Raw genomic sequence first — 21859 nt, 5'->3', positions numbered from 1 at the left:
TTCCAGATGAACAACCTTGGTAGGTGAGAAAACAAACAAAACCAAATCTCAAAGTGACTGGGATCCTGTGACTGAGTCAGAGCACTTCTCTCTGTTTCACAATGAGCCTGTGGAATTGCAGAATGGAGAGTGCCTGATGCAGATGAAGTGGAGAGGTCTGGAAAGTGTTCACAGCCTAGAAAACCCCCTCCTATTTAAAACTAACATTATTTCCTTCTTTCTTCATTGTAGCAATCACTATTGTCTTAAGTTTAAAACCATGGGGCAGAGGAGATGCCAAAGGAGAGGTCTGGTCAGGATACATTCCGTAAGTGCATCTTAGATGGCATCTTAGGCCAGGTTACACTCAGTGGGCTAGAGGGCAACACATGGAGCAGCTACTGTAATGGGCTTATGCCAATCTATGAGGGGCTGCAGGAGTCCCTTTGGGAATGACCATGGAAAGATCTGCTGGAAGATCTCATGAGGACAGCAGGAACCATCTGCATGCAGCAGAGCTGAAAGTGGCAGGAAAAAAGTGAGAAAATGAAGAGTCAGTAGCTGAAAGAAAAGCAGAGCTGAAGTGCAGGACAATGCTGCTGGAGGCAGAGAAACTGGAGCTGTAGTCCCAAGAAAGTTGTTAAAGGACATTTGTGTGTGTTAAGGAGAAAATCGACACAGGACTGCCTCCAAAACAGTCGGTACAGCTTAAGCTATCAGTAGCTATCTATTGGCAGATACAGTTTCTGAGAAGCTGACGTAAAACGCCATTGTTTTGTTCCATATTTATTATTCCTCAATGGACTTCCACATGAAACGTTCAGTTTACAAACCAAAAGAAGACTTGAGTTTAGTTGGTAGCACAGCATGTTCCACTTAGTACAGAGTCTGAAGAAATGAAACGGTGCTCTGACTACTTTACACATAACTAGCAACCATCACCAACAACAGATACAGGGGTCTCTGGCCATTTGAAGACCCAGGAGCAGAACAGAGTAAAGCTTGCAGGCTTGATTTTCACACTGCATTGCTAAAGCAGAGAAGGGTTGGAAAAGAGAACAGGTAGAGTAGGGCAGTACCAAATGCCGAGACAATCACATTTCTGACCTAGCTCTTTGAATGTTCATGGTTTTGACAGTATGCACGTTAATGTTTGTATTCCCTCTATACTGTAATTACATTTTGGATATAAAAACATTAAAAACACACACATTTTCTAATCTTTCAAATGGATGTTTAAAGGAACTGCCAAACAAAAAATGCTAAGAAATATCTCCTAGACATAGTGAAAAAAGTTCAAGACATTACAGTTAATGCATAATACTGACCTACTTTATATATATTTTCCTTCCATTCATTAGAAATATTCATACAACTTAACCCTTAGCCTGAAAAACTGTTCTACAGAGGCAAAGCAAGTACAGCAATTGAACAAAACTTTAGCTTTGAAAAACAAAAATAAAAACAAAACCAAGATTGAGAAAGAAAATCAGAAGGTGAAATATACCAGGTTAGATCTTGCAGTGTAGTATATTTCTTCTGAACTGTCCAAAAAATCGTTACTGTTGGGCTGTTCATTAGACAGAGACCAAGAAACTCAGGTTATTTACTTTGAGACTGAAAGCCAGATATACACAAAGGGAAATTGTCTTGCCAACACAATTTTGTTAATGCAAATGAAAACTTAAACCATATTAAACAGCTTCTGACAAAACTTACATTTCATATTACATCATAATTAATTTAGTATAAAGTTTAAACATTACTTAACAGCAAAAAAGCAGAACGAGCCAAAGAACTACCTTAATAAATTGAAATTAGCAATTATCAATTTTTTCCCATCTCTCAATCCCTCCCATTCCAGGATTTTTTGTCACCTGTTAGAATACTGGAGATTATTGCAAACTTCTACCCTCAATCTCTCTTCCTACAAGACCTTTCATCAAAACGTATCTTAGAATGAACAGGACTTCTTTTGCAGCCAGTTAGTACTCGGACTTCAATTGACCAGAATGATCTAAATTTAATGATACAATACTCCTTTCCTCAATCTTTGAGTCTGACACCACTTCCACAATCCTCTCATCCTCTAACAAGGAACCATTCTCTAGCTTCCAAGAATCAACCTGGCTTTTCCACTTTGCAGTATATTAATGAATCAGCCATTAAAGCCATTCATATTTAATTTAATAAAAGCAGGTACCTGTAAAGTATTGGAACTACTTAAGTGTAAATGTTTTTTTCCAGATTACCGTTACGTTTCTATGTAGTTCAAAGTAACCTCATAAATATCAAAATAATGGTTTTGTTTCACTGGTATGCATTTTTTCTTCACCTTCGGTCAGACTGAACATGAGCTCAAATAATTTTGTAGGGTATTATAGGAAAGCTGCTGCCATGCCCTCAGGAATAAGGTGCTGAAAAACTTTTAAAGGAAAAATATCTTAAGATGTCCTAAATAAAGAAATCCCTTTATCTTAAGAGCAAAGTACAGCCCCTTCATGCTTCCCAATACTAGGCAGGCAATTAAGCACTCCCTTTCCCTCCTCAGAAATATCCAAATGAACAGTTCTAGCTCCTCCCCATGGGCAGGGAGATAAACACAGGGGCTTAGGTAGTGGTTGTCTGTCTTTTTGACAGAGTCAGAACAAAGTTCTGGTTCTCCCTTCTGGCAAGGGAACTTTTTGTGTTGGTTTTCCCTATCAGCGGAATTAATCCTTTCTTGCAGCCAGAGAGACAACTAAGATTCAAAAGGGCAATACTTCTGTGTGTTTCAACTCAATGTGGTGCAAACTTCAACTCCTCCCTTCCAAGAACATCTGCCAAAGAAACGCTCCTTATGGCTGTGCCTTAAGCCCCAGAAGAAAGCTTTCCCCTCAAAAACACTGTTGTCCTGTAAAGCTGTCCAGCTGGGTGACGGGGACATACACCCAGTCACAGGAATTTTAAAACAAAATGTACAATCTAAAAAGGGCTGCTTTTTCAATTTTAAGCTCCATTTTCTTCATTAAAACCTATTTTGCAATTGTCATGCCACATATTCAAGAACTTCTCAAAGAACAAAAAGAACAACACAAAAGTGAGAAAATATTTAAAGGCGTGTAGAACTAAAGATTGTGCTAATCAGAATAGTTTCCACAATGTTTATTACAGTGAAGCACACTATAGAGAAAGGGAATACGAGTACTGACATTGTAAGGTGATTTTGGTAAGACTCGCTCTTAACATATATTTTTCTTGCCAGTTTTAGAATTGCTGATCCTCTGTTTTTCCCATATGTTTAATTATAGATATATATAATGCTCTAATCAGCATAGCAATAAGTAATGTGATTATGCAGCTACGTAAATGGGTATATAATTTCTCTGAAGTTGTTGCATAAATTCTTGTTTGTGTTAGATAAGCTACTCCTCTCTGTCCCGTTGGGATACTACAGGCTGCAGTCCGCCTGCCCAAGCCAGCTGCTGTGGAAGAGAGAGTGTGCACACCAACTCACATCTCCAAAGCCAGCTGGCTCTTTACCAGAGGAAAGGGTCAAGGGAGGGAAGGAAGGAGGAGCTCTTGTAGTGCACTGCAAGAGAAGTGTGCCAGCTCTGCTCTTGCAAGGCTCTTATGCCAAAGAAGTGCAGCTCCAGGCACGCTCCCTTCCTAAGAACCTGAATTCCAGGGCGAGGAGCTCGTTGATAAAATTGCTTGGGGGGAGAGAGAAGGGACTATGTCACAAGTCAAGCTTTTTTCTCATTTGCAGGATGTAAAATCTGAGGCATAAAACCCATGCAACATGTTACTCACAAACTCATGATGTGGCTCTGTCTCCTTCCTTAATGGAGGATTAAACTTTATTTGACCAACTATAGAGGAAAAAAATAAAGTCAATATCTGGTTCGCTTACTGTAAGAAAGGATTCAGTTTCTAGTAGCCGTTGGCCACTAACGAAGCATAATTCAGTTTTATGCGCATATTATACTTCCATTGATGTGTATTTCTGACACACACATGCCCTTAGTGCCATGAGCTCAGAGCCCTTTAGAAAGCAGCAAGCTCTGGGGGTTGCCCATCCTTGCTTCTGTTCAGAGATATGTAAGGGATTGCCCTTATGTCCTCATCATCCACACATGAGAAGGATCACAAAGAGGATTCAGAAGCAGCATGGTAGGGAAGCATAACTCTGCATGGCAACTCGTAACTTTAGTTACAGGTGAGTAAATCTTTTCTGTGAATTGCTTTTTCAGATCCGTACTGTTGGGAGATTTAACCAGCAGTAAAAATCCCTGATGAAGGGTTGAGGAGTACTAATTAAATTTTCCAACACTGCTCTTCTGCAAGAGACATTGGCCATTGTACCAAAAGTTGGATACAATGTTCTTGAGTTCTTGAAGCTCAAGAATTCCAGTTACTATTAGTTTATAAATCCCAAGATACCAAACTCAACATTTAAACTGCATTTGTTTTTGGAGAAAGGGAAGTCCTGCCTTCTGATCTAACCTCTCATCAGACTCTCCCTCCACCAAGTTGCGTGTGACCATTTCAGTTTGAAAATAAAACTGATGATCTTAAAATAATAGTTGAATGAGAGATGTCAGTGTTATGCACAGGGTTTTCTTAGCAGTGGTTTCTTTACCATCACCATAAAGTTTCAGGGGGTTCACTCCAACTTTAAATTAAACATTTTCTGAATAGCTGGCCCAAAAGTTTAATGCCAGCAATATTCAAAGTAAAGTACCAAGTTGCAATGCATAGCAGTAATATGATGACATTTTCCTCAAACCTAGGGTGAAGACAGAATCTTGCACCACTCCCTGGAAACCCTCTCTGAAGAATAGCATGAAGTAGCATTGAAAGTCTTTGAGAGGAACCTATGTCAAACCTTATTTCACTAGGCTGTAGTAGGAGAGAGATTTGAAGCAGCGTTGGAAAACAAAATGGTATGGACCAGTACATATTTTGAGACAGAGAGAGAGAGTGTGTGTGTGTATACACACACACGGTAGGCAACCTATGGCACGCGTGCCGAAGGCGGCACGCGAGCTGATTTTCAGTGGCACTCACACTGCCCGGGTCCTGGCCACCGCTCTGGGGGGCTCTGCATTTTAATTTAATTTTAAATGAAGCTTCTTAAGCATTTTAAAAACCTTATTTACTTTACATACAAAAATAGTTTAGTTATATATTATAGACTTATAGAAAGAGACCTTCTAAAAACGTTAAAATGTATTACTGGCACGCGAAACCTTAAATCAGAGTGAATAAATGAAGACTCGGCACACCACTTCTGAAAGGTTGCCGATCCCTGACATATACATATATACACACACACTCTCTTAAAATATGTACCAGTCCATACCATTTTGTTTTCCAACACTGCTTCATATTAAAAAAAAAACACGAAAGCTTATGCCCAAATAAATATCTGAGTCTTTAAGGTGCCACTGGACTCCTTCTAGTTAAGGTAGATAGACAAAAGCTCAGTTTAAGTTAAAAGCTAATTTCAAGTTATTATAACCTTTAATATTCTTAATTTAATGAAGTATACACATGCTTACAGTTTATTTCAGAGCGTGTTTTTTCTTCTCTCACATTTCTACTTGTTGAATGAATTCTATGAGGCACAAGGGGCTAGAAAAGAAAGAAAAAAAGCATTATTACCAAAAGTATATACCTTCTATTATGTGAAGATACAGTTGTCCTGTAATATGTATTTTACTCATCTCCTTAGAATATTTTAAAATGTCTGATACAAGCGAAGTCTAAAAACAAACGATATAAAGAGTATGTTTTGCATTTTAAAGACACACCACTACATTAGACTGCTGTCCACGTACTAACAATATATATTTCCATTATATCTGTACAGTTTGTGCCAGTCTAGCTGAGTGTGCAATGGTTTTATAGCTGTTACATACATCATTCTGAATTTAAATGGACAGTGGTAAGTCTGTATTTATCCTAATTTGTCTGTTTCCTTCTTATACTTGCTGTGCAAAGCGCTCGAGATCCTAACAGTATTTAAACAAAATTACCATACCAAAGAATACCCGCTTAGTGCATTATATTGACTGCCTGACCCACACACAAAGTTACAGAGCCCCACTTTGTAACATTATAAAAAAAGTCTAAAAGAATTAAGTTAGAAACTGGCAAGGGGACAAGCGTGCGATATAAAGTATAAAAAAACCTGGGTCCCTGTAAATAAAAATGTCTATTAAAAAAGGTCTTTGTGACTATCTGTGTTTCTGTTACAAGGTCTGTGTGGCAGTTAAATAAGATGAACGTTTTGATGGGGCATCTCTGTTTTCAAGGGTTGTATGTGTTAAATAAAAATAGCTTCAAAGAACCCAGCTATTATGTCTTTAAGAAAAGAAACCTATTTACAGCAAAAAGCTGAAATCCATGTTGTAGAATTCAGGGGAAATAAAACAAAAACATGTGTTTCAAATAAACCAAAAATGCTCCTATATTCTGTATAAAACATGGATATTTGAGACATGTGTACATAAGTACAACTGAGCTGACTCAACACCACTGAATTACATTGGTTTAACCATAACCTACTGAAAAAAAAGAGGTTGTGTGGAACCATTGCCTTCAGATGTAATCACTAAGGTTAAGATTCTGTCACGGGTATTTTTAGTAGAAGTCAGGGACAGGTCACACAGGCAAAGAAAAATTCACAGAAGCCCAGCTGTTTCAGCAGCCCAGGGGCCGCTGCTCCATCAGCCCTGAGACTGACCGCCAGTCAGCTGTTCTGGCAGCCCTGGGGCTGACTGGGGGCTCCAGCCGTGCCCCAGAAGTAGTCCCGGAGATGCTGGAAAGTCATGGAATCTGCAACCTTCATGACAGAATCATATCCTTAGTAATCACACATCCATGTTTCCTTAATGCTCCATCAGGGTTAAAGATACTAGGTCCTGTTGGAGCTGGAAAAATAATCAGTAATTCACCCACGGAAAGGGGGGTGGGTGAGCTCTGATTAATATTAAATTAAACAAAAGGAAGTATTTTAGGAGGGGTACATAATACATACATACATAGGGAATTTCAGAGCTGTAGTGATCAAATCAATCTGCTAACTACAGACATTGAACTTTGTTTCAAACAGTTAGGCTGGCATAAACAAGCTTTTTTGGAGACTGTCTTCTTATAACAGCAACCATCTTTCAAAAATTATTACTGCTGGGCTGCAGGACAAGGGGTTTCGCTTGCTTTATAAATCTGAAAATATATAATATACAATCTTATTCTTTGTACATGCTGTCTTTACTAATAATGATACACGTCTTTATTTCAGTGTGATTTGTTTAGAATGGAAACAGCAACTTCAAGCTGCATTACAGAGGTGATGGAGTTTGAAGGTTACAAAGAGTATTTCCCACTTTTGTTATTTAAAAAAAAAAACAAAATTATGTGGGGCCTATGCCAGGGGAGAGCACTACGACACTGACAGCATGATGCCTGGGAAGAAAGACTGGTATCAGGACTGGTATCAGGACAACCGATAAGACATTTGACTTGCAGCAGGGGCTTGCGTATTATTGTCAGCAGGATGTCAACATTGAAATGGGCCTGTATCCTGTACAGAGAAAAGATCATGAAAATGAGATCGCTGTTGCAGTGAAGGGTCCTGATAGAGATAAACTTGTATATAGATCCTTTCCAGTGCAGAATGTTGGCCTCTGACTGCCTGGCTATATACAGATTTATATGTTTACAGCCCAACACCACAGCACTTCGCCCTCCAGACAACTATCACAGACAGAAGAAGCTATTCGACTCCAGCTATCCAGTGGCTGTTGTATATCGCTCACAAAGAAAATATACAGATACAATATGCTTTACAGGTAGGATCCTACTTTCTAGACAGTCATGCCGTCACTAACAGGAAATGCACAGCCTTTCAATGGGGTTTTTAATGGTTTTTTTCCATGGCTGTGTCACCTATTATGATGAAAAATCTCACAACCTAATGATAGGGACGACTTTTGGATTTCTTTATTACAAGACAGCTCAAGACTGATTTTCTGAAAAGATGAGGATATGAAGTCAGGACCCTCTGGGAACACAAGTGGGAGGTGATGATAGAAATAGATAGGAGGGAGCTTGCAGATTTCTTCAACAAAGCCCAATTGCTTCAACTCTGGTGCTCAGGGATGCTCTTTTTGGAGGGAGGTCTAACACTATTTTCTTGTATTACAAACCTAACCCCAATGAAGAAATCCACTATTACAATTTTACCAGCCTGTACCCTTTCATAAACAAAACTAAAGAGTACCCCATCGAACAAGCCGATATCGTTCATGACAAATTTGGACCCCTCACAAATTATTTTGGAATTCCAAAATTAAACAACACTGCCCACAATGCCTCTTCCCCCCCCCCCCTCAATGTTATCTGTCAGAGTAGGTGGCAAACTTATGTTCCCACTATGCCAAATCTGTGTGGAAACTGAGTAGCAGAAGACCTGCACCCATACTGATGAGGAGAGCGCCATCCTGGGGACTTGGTGCACAGTGGAATTGAATGCAGCCATAGCAAAAGGGTGTATGGTGGCGCAAAAAAAACAAAAACAAAAACAACCCACCACCTATGAAATCTGGCATTTTGAAGAAAAATCTGACAAACTCTTTTCTAAATACAGAAACAAGAGACTTCAGGGTATCCAAGCTGGTGCATAAAGAAAAACAACCTAAATAAGTTAATGATTTCTAAAAAGAAGGAAGATGTGCATTTATGCCAACATAAGATTATGCTGAACACCACAAAGCATCAAATTGCTAAACTGTTTTTAATTTCTCTGGGGGGTAAATTAGGCAAAAGAACAAACCTACCCAATACCAGCATCATGAGACTCTTGACGAACTCTTTCAGCACCTATTTTCTCCCAATTATGAGGTTTCATCCTCCAAGTTTATCAATGATGAAACAGCTTGCATGTCTTGGAAGCATACAAAAGAATGCTGCATGGTCTCTGGCAATACCAACGTCTTCAGGGCTTGTTTCACCACCACTTATGGCCATATTAGAACTATATAACCTGCTAGACAGGTTGCAAAGAGGTGCCTGTACCATGACACAGAGTAGGTGATATTCATGAAAAGGGAGGGAGACTGGAAACTCCCTCCAGCGGATTATTTAAGGGACCTCACAAGCGAGATCCTGCCAGATCAACACATCACAGAGTTTGTGTCAGTAAGTCCAAAGTCGTATGGGCACAAGGTGTCAGAAGGAAAGGCCTACATGAAAGTCAAAGAGATTACCCTCAACATAGCAAACTGTGACAAGATCTACTTTGACAATCTGACAGATCTAATCTAGATTATAGCATAGACCTAGGGAAGTATAACCCAAAGAAGAGAGAAGTGCAGCAGTCCTCTATTGTAAGGAACAAAAATCAGTAGCAAATAGAGACAAAAACCCTTAAGAAAATGCAGACAGTCACAACATGAGGGTCATCAGAGAAAGGTTTAAAACCTGCACTACAGCTTTGGAAAATGGATACATGATGGAAACCTTTTTTTTTTTATAATTCTCACAGGGCCTAGCAACTATTAGAAAAGTCACTTTATAAAAAATGTGTTGGATAACACTGAGCAAATATCTTATGTCTGAGCCTACTGTGTGGTGTTACAGTTGCAGGCAATCTCAGTATAAAGAACTGCTTTGTAAATAACCTTTTATCAATTTTGTGGAGGGGTCACCTGATGCTTTTAATGATGACCAGTTGTTTCCTATCAATAAAGTAAATAAGATTATTGTAGACTATTTGATTAACTCTGCTTGTGAAAGTGATGAAATTGAGAAAGCCTTTACCAAGTACATGCATTACAGGAAGGTGTGCATTATGTATATAGTTCAAAACGTATTTTGTCGGGGGGGGGGGGGGGGGAGGGGAAGAGTTGCACAATTAACCGAAACACAAAGTACATGATTCTGTTAAAAAACCCAGGGATAAATTACAAATTATTATGCTTGCTCTGCAAATGTACGCTAGCAAGGCCGAATTCTTTCTAGAAACTATTGAAGCTACCGGAAGAACTTATAGCTATCTGGTGGTGGATTTAAATACTTCTACACCAGAGGTTTATAGATTAAGAACTAGGATTTTCCATCCAGACTGGCCCACAGTTTATACTTTGAAAAGAACAGCTGGGTACAAAAAGAAATGAATTTTTGGTAAGTCCTTTTTAACAGCCGAGGCTGCCAACTGCAAGCACATCTGGCTATGTGAAGAGAAACCTGGTCCTTTTAAAATTACTTAGCCAATCACCCCCGCAGAAAAGGAAGGGCATATTGTGTTCAGCCTCTGATAATTTAGTAGTAATTTAGAACTCAATACCTTAACAGAAAAAGTACCTTTGACACACAATTAAGTACATGTGCTGAAAAAGTAATGTATAAGAACTGTGTAATAAAAGTATCTCACTAGAAAAAAAAAAAAAAAGCATCTGGTGAAGCGGTCTGGGGTGGGAGTTTATCGACCTCTTAAGTTTTGCTATCCCTCTGATAATGGGACTTTTGACTAATCAATAAAAGAGTATGCAGGGAAAAAAAATGTACCTGGTGCCTTCCCACTAATTGGAGCAATTAAGGGTTTTCCCTCCAGCGGAGGAAAATATCAGAACAACTGTGGGTCACTTACTGGATACTGAAATGAAGGCTATTCTTCAAAGGACCAATTTAGTTGAATATGAAATAAACTTTATGCAGCCATACTTCAAAGATACCTTATGTACATGAGGCAGAGTGATGCAGATAAAGAGAAAATAAATCTGTTTCTACTGGAACAAGAAAGAGTATGATTGCCAACCCCCAGAAATACCAAAGAATTCTGACTCTCGTTACTCAGGAGGTGTTGGATAATGTGAATAGGTGTTTCAAGAAATGCATTAGTATTGCTAAATAAAGTGAGCAGGGTAAAAACATCTCTTCACAGAACAATTATGGGGCTTTTGTGTACAAAGGCTCAGTTGTTAATGGTTCTAACATGCTTAACTTAGTCAGGTTGTCACCCAAACAAGCTCCATTCCTAGAAGGCATGGACCTAAAGGATGGGATGTGTTTATAAATGCCATAGTGGAGCTGAACGTACCATCTTCCACAACACAGCCAACATAGAGCTTTTGGAACGCCTGAAGGCCTTTAAACCATGGCTGATCAAGAAACCACTCCCTTTTTCCCTCCTAAAAAGCAAAAGTTGGCTAAAAACCCAAATGGCTCAATGTGCAATGTTTTTCATGCATTCATTTTTAAAATGGTAATGTTTTCCTTTAAACAAAACATTTCTATTCTTTAAAAAAAAAATACTATGTACTTTCTCTGCATTGGCCATTGTACCAAACAAAAACAAACAAAAAAACCCCACACTACCAGACATTGTCTTTAAACCCCGACCTCAGGTTGGTTTATTGAGAAACACTATTATAAAAGTAATGGCAAGATACACATATCTGGGCTTGCAGAAACATGTTTTGAGTAAGCCTAGACGTGCCCAAGTTTTGTTCTGTTGTTTTTCTTACACAGAATTCATCACTATCCCGTCCTTTTGCACTAAATCACTAGAGTACAGTTTTAAAATCTGACCAAAAGATAAACCCTTACTACGGTGAGGTAAGAAAAACTGCAGCCATAGCCTCAGGCGACAGAGCAGGAGTCTTGTAATTCTCCAACGTGAAACACATTGGTGGCATTTTTGTTTAAAAATTTCATAATGCTTCTAGGAAAGACCACAGTTTGGGGAGTATCCGTATGAGTCAAAAAAGTCTCTACAGTCACACTCCACCAGGTACAAGCTGAGCCATTGTTCACTTGGTTGGTCGTGTGCTTGTGTGTTGACCACAAAACCTTGGGAGAAGTCTCTGAGATTGACTGCCACCTGGGAGCCATTCGCAAGGAAGCACATCTAAGAAATTCTCTTGTGTGTAAGGGTCTGCTGATAAAACACACAATGGCTGTATAGTGTCCATATTCGCATGTAGTCAAAAGAACGTTTCTCCTCTGATTTATCTCTATGACACTGTCAAAAGCCCCATACACAATCATCTTGATAGTGTCTGTCAAAGCCTTTGCAAAACGTATTTCTGGTCTCAGGTTCCCAGTTTTTATCAGGGAATAGTGATCAGCACATCCCTGGTTGGAAGATAGGTCAAAGGTAAACAAGGTGTAACTTGTGCAAACGCCTCATGGTTGATTAAGAGAGAGTGATCTTCCATGTGTTTACCAGCCGTCTGCACCAGATTCACGTTTTCTCGTGCAGTTTCCGGCCCTGAAGTCTGGTTGCAGAGGTTTAGCTGGTATATGTTCACCATCCACACACAAGGCCACAAAATTAAGATTGTAATGTTTAAAGTGAAAGAGGTTTTTAAGTGTAATTTCCACTGTCTAATTTTCCACATCTTCTGTAGCAGCATTCCCTTAAAGGCCAATTCAAAATTGAATGTCTCTTAACTAGAGTAAATAGACAGACCACCCACTTGTATACAATCAGGTCTATAAGATTTATCGATCTCCACTTCACTGCTCTCTTTACAGTTTCAGCCATGGATCATGTGATGCCTGGGTTCATGGAAAGGAAATTCATTGTTCCTGATATCAGCAAGAGCAATCTACCAACTCTTCAGTGAGCCTGAGAGAGACCAATATCGCAGATGAGAGATTCCCTTTGCTAACTTTTCTTTCAAGTTTCACACTGGAAGAATTTTTCATTGATTCAGTCTGCTTGCCCAGCGTCAAAGATCTGATGTGTATGCTGGTATGTTAATTTTGCTTTTGGATTCACTATTTCACTTTAGTTAGTCTTCTGTAAACTGTCATCACATTCTAGTGAAGAGCTGCGTACTGATCTTCAGTCTCCATATTTCCTTGCGAAGACATCAGCAGCTCTGCAACCATGTCTATTGTGAACACTTCACTTAGAAAATGTTATTCTCTTTTCTCTTCTCCCCCGCCCCCCAGCCCATGCTTTACATAAGATCTAAATAATGCTGCATTCATGTCTCTTATGACATTTAGTGCACTCTCCTTTACAGGCTGGACACATTTTCCAAGAATGGTGTAGGTGTTTTTTTTTTTTTTTACTGTATCTTCCACAAGTAGTTTCCCATTCTTTGTAGACTGTCTCCAAATCTTCTGCTTGAGTTTTGTGCTTTTTGCTAAGTCTCACTACAAGTTTGTATTCTTGGGTTCACCTTTGATTTTATCTGAGTTTTTCAGACTTCCTAAAAATTGTACATCAGAGAGTTTCTTCACTATGTCATTTAGATCTGGAGTTAGGTTGGATGTATTCAAGTAGGTCACTTGCCATAATAAATATGAGACAGCTTACTTTGTATTTCTCACTTCCCACGCAACGATGCAAAATTGCTTGTCAAAACCTATCCATTTTGACCATGCTGATTTATCAGCAAAGGGAAAACCTTCTGGAGGGATTATTATAGGAAATATTAGCTTCATTGCTCTTGAAGAAACTTATTTCTTTTACAATCTGCTACTTTTTATCCTGCTGCTTCTGTACCTTTAAGGCATCTTCTCCACCCCCTCCCACTTCTCCTGTGGTGATGCCTCTCATCCTTTTCTGTTTCTCTGGGTCTGGGACACCTTGCTGAAGCTGTTCCGGTGTGTTGCCCACAGCCCAGTTTCTTGAGAAAGTCTCTTCTCTACATTCCTTTCTGAAGAAAATATATTTTTCTCTGGCCTCTGCTTTGGGTAGGAGTTTTTCTTGCCCCCCATCCTTCTTAGGACACTTAGTCTCTCTCTTCCCCCCACTGCCAAGTTTAGCCCTGGCGCCAGAACCGGGGGCTGCTACAGTGCTTGAGGATAAGGAAAATAAATGTTCCCTGCTCATGGTAGTGGAATTCCACTGATTCTTTTTCTTTTATTTTCTCCTTTCTCTAGGAGATAGGATACAGCCATTTCTGTCACCATATTGCTTGTAGTGGGACACAGAACTAGGAACACACTCGGCAGCAGAGGTAAGAACTTTATTAGTGGTAAGCCAAAAGTGACAGAGAAGAGTTAAAGCAGGGCTCACTCTTAAAGAGCCCTCCAGCACAATTATAATCCCTGTGGAATGAAATGGCTCCAGCAAAGGAAGATTTGACATTAATCACTTCAAGGGCCCAAGAAGAGAATTCAAGATGAGGAAGGTGCAAATCGTATCAGGGATCCTTTCCACAGGCAAATGGCAGAAGACGACCGCACATCAATTATTCAATCCAACTTCCAAGGAACCAGGGACGACCCCATAGGGACAACAATTCTTAGAACCGCTCCTTCCTAACTTCCTGCTACAATTTTGAAGGAACTGTATATGCATCCTCACAACAATATGCATCCTTTTTTCCTGTACAAACAGTATTTAACAAGAATTAAACTACAAATCAGAAATGCAGACATGTCACTGGTTTCACTACCTGTCCATATTGGTCATCTTTTGGTCCTGATGAGGGGTTTTCCCCCCACCATAATCATTTGGATTATGAAAACCCAAAAGTTAAGAGACTCCAGTCCAATAGGCTTGGCATTCAACAGATCATCTCCTTTAGCGAAGGATGCAGTGAGACCCTTTCTACCTGGTGCTGCTCTCCATTGTTGTTTATTGTCTTTAGATTGTAAGACCTTCACTGTAAAAATAGGGTCTATATTTTTTCTGCGAATTGCCTGCATACTGTCTGGTACTACAATAATTAATAAGAATATTACGTTTATGAACTGCTTACTCCCACCCCTTGTCCTTTTGTCTGTGTACAGCATTTTATTTCCCAAGGTCTTAAGAGCCTACATACTATTGCATAGTGCTCAGCACGTTGTGGGCATTACCAGAAACAAACAAATAATATAACATTGGCTCATTTCAAGTTCTAATGAGATGTGTTGGTCTACTGTCATCTTCACGTTTTATTTCTTATCACATCTGACCAACTTTTGTCTAACTAGCAGTCTCTGAAGTCAAAACTAAATACATTTTGGAATTCAATAGTTTAGCCTGGTCTCACCCTGAAAGGTCATTTCCATTTGCAGACCTTTTGAGAGTTAGTTTTTCACAAAAGAAGTCAAACACAAACATACAGGAACACAATCCATGGCATGCCTGCCTGTCACAAAAGATTTAAGCTTTCAAAACCGATAATCAATTTGGAAGCTGCTAATATTTGGATAGTCTACATTTATACTGTGTATGCAAATACACCATAAAATTAGACATTCTGACTACATGCTATCCATTTTCTCTTGTTTGTGAAACATTTAATTACTGCCTGGTTTATCATTCTTATATAAGCATGCTATTTTTTTCATCTGTAGAAGCTTCACTGATGTTATCATGCCTTGACGTTTGACAAAACTAAGTGAAATCAAGTTTTCTGGATTATTTTAAAACTGGAAATAATATAAATATAACCTGCAAAAGGAATGTAACAGAATACAAACAACTTTTAAAAAAAACAATTAAAGAAAAGACTACACAAAGCATACTTTCACTGTGATACTAGTGCTGAACAGAAGATTAGCAGTGGAAGACAAAGTTCTACATTGATCCTAAAATAGTTTCCAAGCTTTAGCTCCTTGTGGGAGATAAGGTGGAGGGGACAGGGTGAAGGAAGGGCATCCATGTGAAGAATCAGAGAGAAAGGGACTTGGCTTTACACAGTAGTACTGAAGAACTAGTCGTATACCTGTATAGTTTAGGGCAAAAGTTCTGGTTCATTTAGAGACTGCTACTGACGATACTCCCAATACAGATCCCTCTTAGATGAAATGAAGTAACCATAAGGTTTGCTACTACAGAACAATCATTTGGGGAAGAGATTCCAAAACAGAGAGCATCTCAGTACTCCACACTCATGAACCTGAATATCTATCAACAAAAGAATACAAGTAGGCTTTGTAAACAATTTCTACACCTGTACCTCTATGGGTTTAGGATTTTTTTTTTTTTTAATAGTACCATATACGACCTGGTCCGTGTTTAAACAATAATTAAGAACCTAAAATATCACAATTAGATACTTTGAAATTATCATTTCACCCTTGCTTTCTGCTTCTTTAGGTTTTTCTTCCCAATTATAACAAATTCTGATAATTTACTGCACTTGTGACAAAATGTCATATTCTGGTTACACACAGATCAAAACGACCTTTTAAAAGCTTTTGAGATCTCAGAATAGACATTATAGCAAAAGCTTTTAGATCTATAAGTGTCAAACATTTTAAAAACCCATTTACTAGCAAAACCCATTTACTTTTATGGTTAGCATGTATTCTTACCTCAGGATCATCATCATCAAAATCATGGTACGTGGAATGATCAGGATTATTCATTTTATCCAATAATTCAATAGCAAGGGTTCGATTTAAGGGCTGTGTAACAAAAGGGTGCTAATTGACAAAGACAAGGGAAAAGAGAAAGTTTTAATTTAAACTTGAACACGGTAAGTTTAAAGGTACTTTCAGCTCAGAACTACTTCCGAAAATACAAACAAAAATCATACCTGTAGTAATTTTTCAGCTGTAGGTCTCTTCTTAGGATTTTTTGTAAGTGCCATTTTCACAAAGTGATGGAAATTATTTGACCTGCAAAATGAAATAGTGAACATTAGAATTCAGTAGTTTAGGGAAATGCATGATTAGTATAATATAATAAGAGAGCAAAATATGCTTACCATTTCATTTTGTCCTTTAGCTTAGGAGGCTGAAAGTTGCTTTTCGTCATTAAAAACAGTGCTCTGAAAACCGATAACATTTTTGTGATTTTTTGTATTGTGATTATCCATTACTTTAAAAAAATTATTTTTGGCTGCAATAAAAAAATCCATCAACCCAAAAAAGATGAGATTAGGCTACTTGTTTATGCAAAATGCAGCCATTACAAATTTTCATGTGTACATTTTGAAAACTTGCAGACAATACTACTGGCAATAACCACTCATATTACAAACATGTCTAGCCAACTATTTTAAAAAAATGTTAGTCACAGAGCTTTACAGCCTGCCATAAACAGATTTTATTTACCAACCTCATGGGATGCAAGTCAAACATAGGAGGCTGAAGTTCTGCAAGTTCTATAGCAGTTATTCCAACGGCCCAAAGATCACACAGTTGGTTATAGCCACCCTTCCTTTCAACTGCAGCAACTTCTGGAGCCATCCTAAAATATATATGTTTTTAAGAGAAAAGTATCAGAGGGGTAGCCGTGTTAGTCTGAATCTGTAAAAAGCAACAGAGGGTCCTGTGGCACCTTTGAGACTAACAGAAGTACTGGGAGCATAAGCTTTCGTGGGTCAGAACCTCACTTCTTCAGATGCAAGTGAGGTTCTGACCCACGAAAGCTTATGCTCCCAGTACTTCTGTTAGTCTCAAAGGTGCCACAGGACCCTCTGTTGCTTTTTAAGAGAAAAGACATTTCTCTGTTTGAGTTAGTCGTGGAGAGAGATAAATCTAACACTTTTCAGTGTGAGTCAATGTTTTATTATTCATTTTTCTAGAACACATTGTATACACAACCTTTTATTCATTTGACTTATTTGTAAGCATTTGAAATCCTGTGATCTACTGAGCTTCAATGGTATTTCAGTTTTTTTCCCCCCACTTTGTCCATTCCACTCTATGGCATTAGTGTTGTGGTGTTCATTCACTCAATTGAGGAGAGCTGGCTGCAAGTCATTCCAAAATCAGTTAACACTCTTGAGTCAGAGGAACTGCAACAGTGAGGTGCTATTTTCTGTCTATAGCCTCCCAGGGCTGAGCATACTGCCTCCCAAATACCCCAAAGTCTGGCAGCAAATGGACAAAACCAACTAGTGTTGGTTTTTTAGCCATAGCACAAGTGAGCTATCACTGGACTACCAAACTAGCCCTACATTTTATGATTAAACTGGAGTACAATCTAACTATAAAAAAAGTTTTAAAACATCAGCCTGGAAAGTGATAAAATGAAGGTTAGGAGAATTCTATAGGAAAATGCATCTAACTTTTTCACTCCTTGAGTCACCAGACCTGGGATTTATTCCCAACTCTGCACATATGTCCTGCGCGACACAACCACCCTGTGTCTCAGTTTCCTCATCTGGAAAATGGAAATAATAATCTTCTACTTCACTGGGGTGTTGAGAGACTTCATTAAAATTTGCAAAGTACTTTGAGATCCTCAGATGCAAAAGTATTATATACTCAATTGATATCCATAAACAGAAGCACCCAATACATTTGAAATTATTGACTAACCAATGTAAGGTGAAAACACCTGTTTTGATTTGTTACAGATACGGTTACATGCTATAGCCCTACCAGGCTATGAACTCAATCCAAGAATGGCTGGGTCTCATTAAGATGGAAGACCACCAAGAAAAACCCCAGCTGGAGTAGGAGTTCAGTAGATGATACTCTTCCCTCCCAGTCGGTAATAAATCAATGCCCCAGAACAATGGTAGGTGACACTATGTAGCAGGAGAAAAATGAAAACGGCTCTAAACACAGATATCCTTACCATCTGTGATCAAGAAAGATAAGTTTCTTGCATAGCTGTGTTGTTAAGCTTGGTGACTTGAACATGTTCCAATATGGATAATAACTGTCTGCTTACCTAAATTTCTTCTTCCATCTCAATTGAGTACATTAGTCTATGTACCCTGTCTTAAATTACTGTGCAACTTCACTTGAGGTGGTTAAAGAGACTGCTGTATATATTAAGTTTGTAAAGCCTTTTGTAATCTTTTTGGTAACTTAGGTACTATGTAAGTGTGAGATCTTATGTTATTACAAAACTAACAAAAACACTAAGTTTGCTAGTTTGGCTAAAAGGAGATGAGATGATCGTTTCTCTTTTCCTCCCCATTATTTTTCTCTTTACCCCCTTAAAAGCGATTCTCAGAATTAAAAGGTTAATGAAAATAGATCACTTGAACATTTAGTTGCAGACCTATGTACTGTTACACATCTTGTATGATGCATACATTCAGCTGGGTCCTGAAGCAAGGAATCTGGTCAGCAGGTACGCCTGGCTCCACTAGAGACCACTGTGGCACATGCTGAACAGGCAGCCACTCTGTCTCTCTGATTGTTCTCTAATCCCCCTGCCCTTTTCCAAGCCATTTGGAGCAGGGAAGTTTATGTTTGTTGTGCCCAAAAGGCAAGAAAAGCAAGGAGCTACTGCTGGAAGGAAGAGACCACTGAGAAACAGGAGCTAAGGGAGGAATAGGAGATGGTGTGAGGAGCAAAAGCTAATGTGGAAATGGAAGGCAACTACCAATGGAACTAGTACTATCCTATAGCAACTTCCTCCGCTCCCACCCAGCGACCAGACCCTCTCCCCATCAAACCCCCCTGGTTATCTTTAACACACACACCCCAAGCCTTCCCCTCCCTTCCATCTCTTCAAAGGGGTACAAGGAATGAAGTCTTACTTGCTCCCACTGCTCAGGGGAGCCATCCAAAATAAAACTGGTGCCCTTTACCAGCATTAAATTCACACAATATTTTCAAAAGTGATGTTCATGATTATATGCAAATTATTTACAATTATGCAAGTCAGCTCGAAACATTACCTAAGGAGACTGACACAACTTGGCAGCTACATAGTGGTTTGTGTTAAAGACCGCTATAGATCAGGATTACAGTCATCCAGGCACCTCAGCCAGGAAATAGAGCCACAATCCATTTATGCAATCATGAGTGGAAGGTGGTGTGTACAACTGTGAAAGGGAGGTGGATCCATGTGACACTATATATTAAAAATACAGCCCACACTATGGAAAAGTTTGAACACCTTATTCATGGGCATATTTCAAGAATACAAATCCGAATGGAGAGACTTGTGGTAATATATACACATTTGTACTTCATATTTTTCACACAAAGGATCTCAAAATACTTTTCAAAGCAGCATAGAACAGAGAAATAATGTTTTACAGTAAATATACCCAACTCTCTTAAACACAGCTAGGGAAAGTCATTTCCAGTATACAGATGGAGTAAAAGAAGGCTGAAATTTAAAAATGATAAATATGCAAGTAAATATACTTGTAGGCCAGTTATAGTGAGAAAAGAATAAAAGGTTGTGGAGTACTAGTGGAAGGGAAAGGTGAGTGGGATTTAATTTAATAATAGAGTAAAGCAAATAGGAAGGTTTTTAAAACAAGATTTGAAGAGGAAGTGGCTGAGAAGAGCATTCCAGACATAGTAAGCACATCTGTTGACACAAACAAGTGAAACAACAACAACTCCCAACTGTGAAGAGTTCCAGGAAAGGCATGTCAGTGAAAAGAAACATTTGAAACCTAAATGGGTGGGTAGAAAAAGTATTTGTAAGATCAGAATTAAAGGGGGGAAACTCCAGGGAGAACTTAAAACTAGATTCAATGACTGATATTAGTCAACGGTGATGAAATATATAGCTGATACAACTATTTTTCAAAGCATCACAGTATTCTGGCCACAACATTCTGATGTTTAGCTAAGTTTAATATTTGGTATAAGTCATTAAAAAAATAAAATATATGGGCAATAAACGAAGACTCAAAATGTTTAGTCTAATCAGGAAATTAAGACCAGAAACTTCTTTTTATACAAATTACTATTTTTGGAATTGAAAAAGTTATTATTACATTAACAATCAAGTAAAACACAATTACCAATATGGTGTGCCAATGAATGATTTCCTTTTGGCAATTGTAGCTGTTATCTGTGCAGATACTCCAAAATCAGCTATAAAAAATGAAGATAATTAATTAAAGAAGTAATGATCAAAAGAAAGTCATTAATTATCAACAGGAGAGTTAAGCTTCTTTGTAGTAAAAACTTCTAAATATCTAAGGACACAGAAGCTAATGAGGTTTTTACAGAATCCATCATAAATTTCCATAGAATCACCTTCTCCCAGCCATCCTGCCAAACACACACCACAAGAAACATGAAGGAATTGCAGTGTAGAACTCCTAACAGACACAAATATGTATATGTTCCCATGTTAGAGTACACCTATGAATTTTATACCATCTATCCATGTAATAAACCCTTTAAAAATCCTCTGAACAAAAGTTATTTCCATCCGTTCTGCTTTGCTGAGAGCACACTATATCACTACTTGGGAAACTTGTGTAAAGAACTGAGACATGTCTTCATATAGACGTGTAATACGACATATATTAATGCTGATCATAAAATACATGTTTATTTTGTTAATGTAAAACATGACCAGAAATAGTAACATTGATAATATTTTAAAATAATCTTTGTCACTACAAAAATAGAAGGGCAGTCAGAGTCAGTTGTAACTGACCAAGGATATTAAAACTTTTTGAACAACGTAACATGGTTAAGTTTAAGAAAGTCTTCTGGAAAAGTAATCAACATTAGTTTAAAAATAAAACAGATTTAAACCACAAATGAAGACCTTAACAAAGGACCTAACACCTAATATTGTGCTTGAATAAAATTAGTTATAAAGTGTGACTAAGTGTGAATCTGTTTCTTTTACAATGGTGTTTTTCTCTTTATTTGTTTTAAAACAAAAGTGTTCTTTCCCTTCCTGGTTGCTAAGCAATTCTGACTGGGAAATCAAATCACCCATGTTAAAGTTAAAATAAATTAAAAAGTAGTAAGTCTTGAGGGTTCTCATTTTCTACTCTTGCAATACACAGAATGCAATTAATAAGATCAATATGTTTTATTAGTTAACATTTTCCCTATAATTTGAGTAATTGTATAAACTTAATTTGAAATGTAATGCAATATATTCCAGTACTTATAAAAAAAATATTTTTCAAATAGACTCTGGTAAGTACTGTATTCATAAGGATTTTCTGATATCGGCTTTTAGATTCATATACTTACGCAGCCTTAGGAGGTAGTTTTCATATTTCTGAGACTTGGCAGGTGCATTTATTAAAATGAA

General features: G+C 38.2%; 1 protein-coding gene across 6 annotated transcripts in view; it reads right to left on the bottom strand.

Annotated features, from left to right (window-relative positions):
* The window catches only part of MAP4K3 (mitogen-activated protein kinase kinase kinase kinase 3), a 126249-nt gene that overhangs the window by 65107 nt on the left and 39283 nt on the right, over positions 1–21859 (bottom strand). For 3 of the 6 annotated variants that reach the window (XM_005311264.5, XM_065589852.1, XM_042846491.2), the window contains 8 exons: positions 20598–20670; positions 16985–17116; positions 16632–16694; positions 16461–16542; positions 16237–16347; positions 5523–5595; positions 3772–3830; positions 1487–1549 (listed from right to left, as the gene is read on the bottom strand). In XM_005311264.5, coding sequence (XP_005311321.1) covers positions 1487–1549; positions 3772–3830; positions 5523–5595; positions 16237–16347; positions 16461–16542; positions 16632–16694; positions 16985–17116; positions 20598–20670 — 656 coding nt within the window. The remainder of the gene's footprint in view (positions 1–1486; positions 1550–3771; positions 3831–5522; positions 5596–16236; positions 16348–16460; positions 16543–16631; positions 16695–16984; positions 17117–20597; positions 20671–21859) is intronic. The other 3 variants (XM_005311265.5, XM_065589853.1, XM_065589854.1) reach the window with 1 other exon arrangement.

Source organism: Chrysemys picta, chromosome 3, assembly GCF_011386835.1.
Source record: "Chrysemys picta bellii isolate R12L10 chromosome 3, ASM1138683v2, whole genome shotgun sequence".
Taxonomy (NCBI): Eukaryota; Metazoa; Chordata; order Testudines; family Emydidae; genus Chrysemys; species Chrysemys picta.
This window is presented reverse-complemented; position numbering and strand designations above follow the sequence as displayed.